Below are 9,981 nucleotides of genomic sequence, written 5' to 3'. Positions count from 1 at the left end.
TAAGCCAAGTTAAGATATGTTATGCTCGTGAGATGAAGCATATTAATGCATACTCAAGTGTTTCTAACACTCATTTCAAAGGGAGAGAATGTTGATGTTAGATTAGTTTTGACAAGTGAGTGTCAACACACTTAAGTTATTTACTTAGTTCATACTGAACTAGTAGTACATGTTGAGCACAAGATTAATGTATTAGACCATGTCAAATCATAGTGAGTGTCGAGCCACTCATGTTCCAAGTAACTCAAGTGCCGAGTAGATAGTATATGCCAAGTGACATAGGAGTCAAGTAAACAGTGGATACCAAACAATACAGGTGTTGAGTCATAGTAGAGAAATTAGTGTGTGCTGAGCGTCAGAGACTTCAGATGCTAAGTAAGATAGTTTTGACATATTTATTTTTAAAGGCACAAACAACTATGTAAACCATTTTTGAGCCACCTTAAGATTGAATTTTTATATTTTGGAGATAATGACGAATCTCACATTGGATTCCCTATGCAATTACATGCAACCAATTTGAAAATGGGAAGGATTAAGTAGAAAAATGGATGAATCTCAACTATAGATTCATACCTAAGCCTAAGTCACTAAGTCTTCCTAAGGAGGACAAACCCTAAATTCTTTAGTGATGAGCATGTGTGTAAGGAATTGAAGAAACAAAGAGAGAAGTTTGCATGTGCAAATAGAACATTCATGGTGGGTTAGAATTTATGAAGTGAAACTACATTACAAAATTAGTTAGAGCAGATCAAAAGATAGAGAAAAGGATACAACAAAGAGACATCTGATCAAGAAGGATCAAGAAGACATCATTTAGAGGTGATTTTTTTATCAAGCAAGCAAGTGCTAACTACATGATCAAAGTTGAGACATTCTAACACATGATTTCAGTCAAAATCTCTTAATAGAGTAGTCCTAATAGGCTATATGAAATCCTTTAACATGGTGCTTACTTAATTGTGAGTTAAAGTCCTTTAGCAAGGCACACTTCTAACAGGGTGTTGAAATCCTCTAACAAGGTGAGACTTAATAGTCTTTGTAAGCCTTTAATAGGGAAAACCTTTCACAGGGTAGATCATGTTTCATGGTCAAAACATTTTAACCTTCATTAGATACAGTTTATTATTGTAGTAGTGAAGATTTGTGGGTGTCATTCCCACCCCAATTTTACCTTGTCATTGTAGAGTTTCTGGGTAATCATATCTAGTGTCATATTTGTATGATTGCTTATGTGTTTAAATGATTTATATGTACATGCTTTGCATGTTATTTTAGTTTACTCATTGAATGTATGAGATGGATGTATGGTGAAAGTTTAATGGGTCCAAGTTTAAACTACTGATTTACCCCCCACCCCTCCCAGAAGTTTACCTTTCTTATAATTGTAAATCCAACACTTAGAGGAAGCGAAATAGAAGGATAAGAAGAATATCCTTGTGGAGCTGCAAAGATACATTTCATTAGGAAGGATCAAGTATTCAAGCTAGAATTGAGATCTATAATTAGTAATTCAATTGCATCAGAAGTTAGGTCATCTCATTGTTACTCTCTAACCATTGTAGTAGTGATCTAAATCTCTTAATAGAGTTGGCCTAATAGTTATTTGTAAATCCTCTAACAAGGTGGAATTTCTATTGAAGTATCTAAAGACCTCTAACAAGGCCACTCCTAACATGGTGATTAAATCCTCTAATAGTGTCACACCTAACCATGTGTTTCATAAACTTTAACAGGGGTAGCTCCTAACAGGGCTCACTTCAGAAGGGTGAAAATCAATAACTAGTTGCAATTGGTGATTTTTCCCAAGTTGGGTTTCCACATTAAATCTTTGTGTCACTTGCACTCATGTTATTTATTTTATATGTATGCAACTAAGTTAAGTAAGGTTAATCACAGATAATATCATAAGATTTGCATGTTAAGTATTTACCAAGTTACAACATATTATCAATATTAACCAAGTGCTTATGTGTTTATTGGGTAACAATATTTTTAGTGAAGTTTGTGTTTTGTGTTGACATCTAAGGGATCTGAGATTTATTTTAGTGGTAATTGATTCATCCCTCCCCTCTTAGTTACTCCTCTTATATTTCCAACATGTTTATGTTTGAAGTGGTAATAGTTATGAAGATCTTGATTCACCCCCTCCCCCTTCTCAACATCTTACCTTCCCATTAGAATTCCAATACCAACAACTTATTAATTCTTTCCAAAACCATTTTTTTGTGCATTCTACATTCTATACTCAAAGGAACTACTCTGGTTACCAAAAGCTTGTGGCTCTTGTAAGATACTAGAAAGAGAGAGAATGACAAGAGAAACTTTGAAATAAAATCATCCTAAATAATGAGATTGAGGTTATCAAGCTCCTCAAAAAAGGTGTAGGGTTTAAAAGTTAGGATGGTCTAAGAAGGAGGGGCCTTTTTGAGTGAAGGGGAATAATTAGGGTTAGGGACACTAGAAGGAGGCTTAGAATAGGTGGGAAAGATTTGACCAACTTACCAATATTAGAATTTTAAGTCCCTTTGTTCAAATTAGGAGAATGTGTCTCTTAGTGCCCGAAACCAACAACTTTTTTTTTTCCACAACAAAAGATAAATTTTCCTTAATTATCTCTCTTTTTATAGATGAAGAAAGCATTCAAAACCCCTAAGAATTCCATTGTGCTTTCAATATGCTTGTCATCAAGTTCAATGTTAGTTGCCTCAAGAGTTCTACCTAAGGATTTAGAACAATCACTAATCACATATCTATACGGGGTAATGTGGATGTAGACTCATCTATATGCAAAGCATTGCCCACAACTTTCAAGGTTTTAGGAATCTATTTTCAAAGAAGTGGTGGGATGATTTTTAATGGTAATTGGCCTAGGGCATGAAAATGCTAGAATTTCCAATTGTTGGCTTCAAGGGACCACCCAATAGCCTTGAAATAATTTCAACCTATAGACTAAAATGCTTTTTTAGGAATTCCTTCTTAGTATAGGCTTCACTAAAAAATAATAATAAACAACATTTTTTAATCATTATGTGAGATGAAAGCTTAAGCTTTAATTTCTTTACCCATATAGATTGGAACCAGTTTCTCATTGAGTTCCTATAATGCAATCTTGGATGATCTAGAATTATATGAAATATTGCTACATCTCTAAGAATATTCATCTCTTTGTTTAAATATTCAACCACTTTAGAATTTGGCATAATAATAGTGTCATTTTGATATAGCACTTAACCATGGCTCCTCCAATGTTTGAGTGAGCTTGAGATGGGCCTCTAGTCGTGATGAACTTTTCCCCCAACTACAATGGACTATGGAAGCCATCAGGCACAAACTTGGATGATTTATCTCTATCATCACCTAGGATCAGCAAAGACTTTGAGTGAAGTTTAATTGGGCTCATCTCTCATGACATCCAATAGAAGGGAGAGAGAAACAAATTAAGCATAGTCAGGTGCGAGAGGGTGATGATCAATCCTCTCCTAGATTGAATGAGAAAGTTGTAGAATAGTTGAAGACTCTTAATTCCTATATGTCCCCCTCTTAAAATTTGAATTAATTTTACAACATTAAAATATTAAATGTGTATTAAGAAAATATTAAATTCATAATAAATTACTATTTTAAAAAAAAGTTATAATAAGACATAAATAAGTAGTAAAAACTAAGTCAAAAATATAATAATATATTTTTTAATAAAAAAAAAAATTCTACTTTTACTTTCTCATAATTTGATTATTATTATTAAAAATAATTATAACTAAAAAAAATTCCCAAAAAAAAAAAACAATTTAAAAACATCTTGATTAATTATTTGAATGATAACTATAAATATATTTAAATTAAAGGAAATACTTTTATATTACCGGTACTTGTACCACTAAAATTTTATCAAAACAAATTATTTAAAAATTCAGAAATATTTTTCAATTTTTAATTTTAAAAAATATATAAAATAAAGTATTGTAAAATATTAAAAGCTAAATGATATCTTTAGCCTCTTTTACTCAAGACTCCTTTAAAGTTAGATACTGGAATGAATTTTTTTAATTTAAATTAAGTGTTATCTCCTTGAAGTACCATTCTTTAACTTTTATCGGATGATAAGACTATCATGGGGATTTCGGTGTACCCCATTTCTCCATCCCACCATATTTGATTTAAATTTAATAATTGCGTTGCTTTTTTTAATACTATGTGGATATGCATTTCATTTAAATAAAAAATAAATTAGAGCACCGTGTTAAAGCCAGTAGAAACAATTTTGAAGATATTCACTCCCATGTGCTATAGAATGGTGTTAGGATATACGGTAAAAATGAATAGAAATTTAGGATAGCCTCAATTCTTTTCTATTTAAACCTTTAACTTAACCTTATTTCTTATGATGTACTCAAGCCTTCGTATGTTCATAAGAACGTTTCAACTTTTATAACTTTTGAATTATTAGGAAAGTTTTTATATTTGTAGATGTATTCTAAGATTATAAATATGTTGCTAAAATTATATTTAGATTTTTATTAGAATAATTTAGTTATTTAAGTATAATGAGTATAATAAATATTTTATATTTTAATTTAGGTGGATCTAATAGAATTTAAGATTTTTTAGGGAATAAAATGGTTTTGAGGGTTTATTTAAATAATTGTATAGCATTCTATTTATAATTTTTGAATTGATATCAAACTTGTATACTTTTTGATGTAACATAAGTAGAATGATGAAATATGAATCAAACTATTTTAAAGATTTGATTACAACTATATGTTTAAGTGTAAATATAAATTAGATTAAATTCACAATTATAGATTATGACCTTGCACTCCAAGTAAGACAATAATCCAAGTAAAACTTTCGTAGAGGAATGTGGTTTTCTAAAAAAAAAATAAAATGGTTCTGAGTGAGAGGTATTGTACTCTTTAGGAGTTTTCTTAACAAAGAATGTTTCTCTTGGTCAAACCTTTGGATGTACCAATTTAACCACTTGGACCAAATATCAAAGACAGTAGGTTGTCTTATAGTAATGTCGTGGATGCTACTGCAAGTATATGATGTAGTATGGATGAATTTTGTACAATAATGCTACATGAATAAGAGCCAATAAATTATGTATAAATGAATTAGAACTATTCCTCAAATAGAATTTTGTAGGAAATAAATATCAAAGACAATAGATTATCATATAGTATGTTTTTGATGGCTAATGAAAGAAGATAATGTAGTGTGGATGCACTGTGCACAATTATGCTAGAAAGAATAAAAGCTAATCAATACAAATGAGTTATTTGGTGCATTAACTTGTCTTACAATGATAACTTAAGAGAGGGTTAACTTACACCCAAAATTCAAAATTGAAATTAAAATTTGGGGGATTATTTTTCATGGTTTCATGATCATGTTTCCAATTACAAATTTGAGCCTAGGTGAGGGACGAGTAAGTGGAAAATCATAATTGACCTTAGGAATAAGTACAAATAGAGTCAAGTCAAGTTCAAATTATGTATGAACTTCTAGTTCAATAGAATCAAGTTCTACTTGAATTATATGTTAGCTTTTATGTGACATGAAACCACTTATGCACTAGTTATCACATAAAGCATAATTCAATGAAGCTAAACTAAAAACAAAAGGAAAACCAAATTTGGGGGTTACTTTTTTCACTATTTCATGATCACGTTTCCAATTATGAATTTGAATATAGGTGAAGGATGAGTAAGTGACAAATCATAATTGATCTTAGAAATAAGTACAAATAGAGTCCAGCCAAGCTCAAATTATGTATGAACTTCTAGTACAATTGAATCAAATTAGGCTTGAATTATATGTTAACTTTTATATAACACTAAACCACTTATATACTAATTATCACATTAAGTAAAGTAAACTCAAAACAAAAACAAAAAAAATTGAAAAAGTACACAAAATTAGTCAAATTCCCCCTCTACAAATATATATTAAAATACCCTTTGACTTTTGTTTATATGGCCATGGACGGCTTAAAACTTGTGTCATTAAATCCATGAATCATTGAGGCATATGTTTGACTTGTATATTTTATGGTACAAGCATTCATTACAATAACTGACCTGTGGTTGATGATAGGTAAATTTTGTGGCGAGCCTGTGAACGCAGAGATTTAAAAAGAGGCAATTAGAGACGTCATATCTGGTATTCTAATGATGATATTGATGATCACCAGTGTTATTATTTTCAGAATATGACTGGCGAGTTAATCTATGACAAACGTTAAAAGCAACCTTGGTTATGGGAAGCCCACTCTCCCACTTAGTTTTTGTGCATGCCACTCCAAAAGTGTTGTCTTGATGATGAGTGTCTGGGCGAAGGGAAAACAAATTAAAAACAGAAGTGGGAGCAATGAATAAATCAAATTGACATGAGGGTTACTATCAAAAGATCAGCCACAAGCAAGAAAACGGAACAAAAGTTGATAATAAGAGCACAACAATCTAATCTTGTCTGCCTTATCTTGCCACAAATCAGAAGCCTCCTCGACCAAACCGCCCTTTGAGTTTTTATATTATCGCGATATTCATAGAACGGGCGGAATCTCATATTAGTTAGTGCCTAATGTCTTATTGTTTGTTTCGCCTATCCCATCTGTTCCATTTCTATGTGACATGATGCCTAGATACATTTGTCATCAGATTATGACAAACCCAGTCGATTAACCATTTTGATTTTTCCACCAATTCGCCTAGTGGATCTTCGGATTCCAATGCGTTCTATGCTGCAAAATGGGCACTCATTAGTTTAATCAACAAGAATCAGCCAAATCCTGGAATTATATCACCCACGATGCAGAGCTGGGAGATTTTGTATTGAGTTTTTTAGGTCCTTTTTAAATCTTTTTTGGGATCTCCTCATGTCGTCGCAGGCATTGAATCCAAGCAGTGCATTCCCAATTCCCGGCATAGGAATGGGAGGCTGCAAAACTCTGCCGGTTTTCGATGCGAGTGTTCTTCAGCAGCAGGATTGCATTCCCGCTGAATATCAATGGCCGGAGGACCCCAAAAACTTTCTCTCCGTTTCGGCCCTTTGTCAAGATGAATGGCTTGATATTCCCACCATAGATTTATCAGCATTCATGGCGGGAGATTCTTCTGCAGAGTTGGATACGGTGAAAAGGGCCTGTGCTGAGCATGGATTTTTCCAAGTTATAAACCATGGTGTTCCTCCTGAGCTTGTGAAGGCTGCCCACGAACATATGCAGTTGTTCTTTGGTCTTAGTCTGCAGGAGAAACAGAAAGCCCAGCGTAAGGTCGGGGAAAGCTTTGGATTTTCAAGTTCTTTTACTGGAAGGTTTGCTTCTAAGCTTCCATGGAAAGAGACTCTTTCGCTTGAGTACACTGCCCCTTCTGGTGTTCAGGATTACCTTGAGATGATCATGGGCTGCCACTTTTCTGAAACAGGGTAAGAATGTCGCACTGTAAAGTCGAAGTCAAGATTAATTATTATCTCTTGTGATTAATTATTATTATTATTTATTAAATTCGAGTAAACTCAAATCCAAGATCTCTCAATAAATGAGTCAAAGACATTACTTATTTGAATGAATGTATATGAATGAATGCAAGTTGTGTTGAATTTTTTTGCTGAAACTGTTTTGTCCAAAAGCTTGTTTTACTTGCTGGCTCATGGCGGTTCAGTCTTTACTTGCTCGAGACATCTTCGTATCGGGATGCTACCTGGGTGAGCATCTAGAGGAATTGTTATATGAGAAAACTTTGTCCTCTGAGATTTGAAAGTATTATATAATATAATATCACTCAAATTTTCTTCTCAGAAAAAAAACCTCAAGCATAACATAAGAAGCTAAGCCAACTTGACTGACAGATTATTTTATACTGGTAGTAGGTTGTTGAAAAACCTCTCCAATGTTTATTTTTCGTTTATTTCTTTGTTTACCTTGATATGCGACCGGAAAGTAAGTAAACTTAGTTTATTGTTGGTTCATATATCATAGAATTTGTTTCCCGTGAAGAAAAAGCAGGCTTATTTTCCTCTTATTATTATAGATTGATAATAGATCATATAGTTTGAAATTGTACTCGTCTTATTTGTTTTATCTGTTCACCTTGATATAAATCATATTGTATATGACCAAATTATCATCAAATTATCAACGATAAAAGACATTCACTTTTTTTTTTTCTTTCCTGTAGATGGATCATAGAATATGGGAGAGAAATGTCTATGAAGCAAAAGATACTTTTTATTCTTGTTTGTTCATCTCGAGGATGGTGTGATTGAAAATTTGATGAAAGAAAGAAGTCATAATCTTCTCTTGTTTTGATTCTCTTATGATAGATCATAGAATAGTGATCAAAATTGTCAATGAAGAAAAATAAAAAATACTCATTTCTTGTGTGTTCATCTTGATGATAGATCATAGAATGATCAATGATTAAAAAAGGCATACTATTTCTTTTTTGTTCATCTTATCAATGGATCATAGTGCTGAGATCATTGATGAAAGGAAAAACATGAACATACCTTGTTTGTTCTTGTTATTGATGTATGAATAGAGCAATAGAAGTCGTCAATAAAGAAAAAGCTACACATCTTTTGTTTATTCATCTTGATGATAGACCACCCAACGATAATTATGCATAATGGAAAAACTTAGATAGTCTAAAGCCAAAAAGTTCAAGCTAAAATGTGAGATTTTGGCCTAATGTCTTGCCTTATTCTGCCCATGTGATCATTTGGCTTCAATCTTAGAAAACGATCATTTTACAATTCCTTTGCTCCCCTGCATCCTGTGATGATGGATCAAGTAGTATGATCCGAAACATTGATGTTAAAAACTGTTACACAGTCAGTCCCAAAATAAAAAACAACATCAATATGAACTGTGAAAAATGGAAAAACAAGTCTTTTCAACGTTTGTTGCTTAGATTTTGAATCAATTGGGCAGTATGATTAAGCTCTATTAATGGTCTTTTTTTGGTTGAACAGGCTTGTTTACCAGAAGTACGCCGAGGCAATGGAGTCGGTGTCGCTAAACATCCTAGAGTTGCTAGGCGTGAGCCTGGGGATGGAAGGGAGCTATTTTAGAAAGTTTTTCTCAGAGAGCAAGTCGATCCTGAGGCTGAACTATTACCCTCCTTGTCGGCAACCGAGTCGAACATTTGGAACGGGCCCTCACTGCGATCCGACGTCCCTAACAATTCTCCATCAGGACCAAGTTGGAGGGCTCGAAGTCTTTGTACACAACACATGGCTGTCGGTGCGACCCAATCCAAACGCCTTCGTTTGCAATATAGGGGACACATTCATGGTAAGACTAGAGCCATATGTACATATAATGATGCAATAGTTGAAGATTCTTTAATGAGCTATCAAAAGAACATGTCTTTACATGGACATCCTTTCTTCCCTTGTATTGTTGCAGGCTTTATCGAACGGAAAGTACAAAAGCTGCCTTCACAGGGCAACCGTGAACCCACACACGGCACGGAGATCTCTGACGTTTTTTCTCAACCCCGGCTACGACAAACTCATTCGGCCTCCACAGCAGCTCTTGGATCAGCCAAGAAAATATTGTGATTTCACGTGGCTGCAGTTGCTGGAGTTCACGCAGAAACACTACAGATCGGATACGAATACTCTCGCCTCTTTTGTCGAATGGCTCGGATCTCATCAATCTTGATTTCTGAGCGCGTTTTTCTTGTAAAGAAACAAAATCGAAATCCCACTCTTGTCACCTCTTTCTGCAACATATTTTCGTACCCACTACCTCAACTTGATGCGTGTCTGTATATAATGCTCTTCTGTCTATGCCCACTCAACCTCAGCTGTACTTACACTCTTCTTTTTGGATTAATATTACACGCTCTTATCTTCTGCAACTCTGTTTGAGTACACGTACATACATTTTATTTCCAAGTTTGTTTCTCATTCCTCATTCTCGCCATCTTAGTTGGGAATCATCACACCTCGAATTTGATGGTCTACCTC

The 9,981-nt window shown here is 33.6% G+C and overlaps 1 protein-coding gene across 1 annotated transcript; it reads left to right on the top strand.

Annotated features, from left to right (window-relative positions):
* The first annotated feature begins 6,883 nt into the window (after positions 1-6,883).
* Positions 6,884-9,673, top strand: LOC149549944 (gibberellin 20 oxidase 1-like). The gene is made up of 3 exons (XM_089794988.1): positions 6,884-7,431; positions 8,980-9,301; positions 9,416-9,673. The coding sequence occupies exons 1-3, from the start codon at positions 6,884-6,886 to the stop codon at positions 9,671-9,673; spliced, it is 1,128 nt and encodes a 375-aa protein (XP_089651114.1).
* Positions 9,674-9,981: the final 308 nt, after the last annotated feature.

The sequence above is a fragment of the Cupressus sempervirens genome, chromosome 7, assembly GCF_028749045.1.
Source record: "Cupressus sempervirens isolate cs-2001-9-10 chromosome 7, ASM2874904v1, whole genome shotgun sequence".
NCBI classification, from domain to species: Eukaryota; Viridiplantae; Streptophyta; class Pinopsida; order Cupressales; family Cupressaceae; genus Cupressus; species Cupressus sempervirens.
Note: the sequence above shows the minus strand (reverse complement) of the source record. Positions and strands in the feature narration are given on the sequence as shown.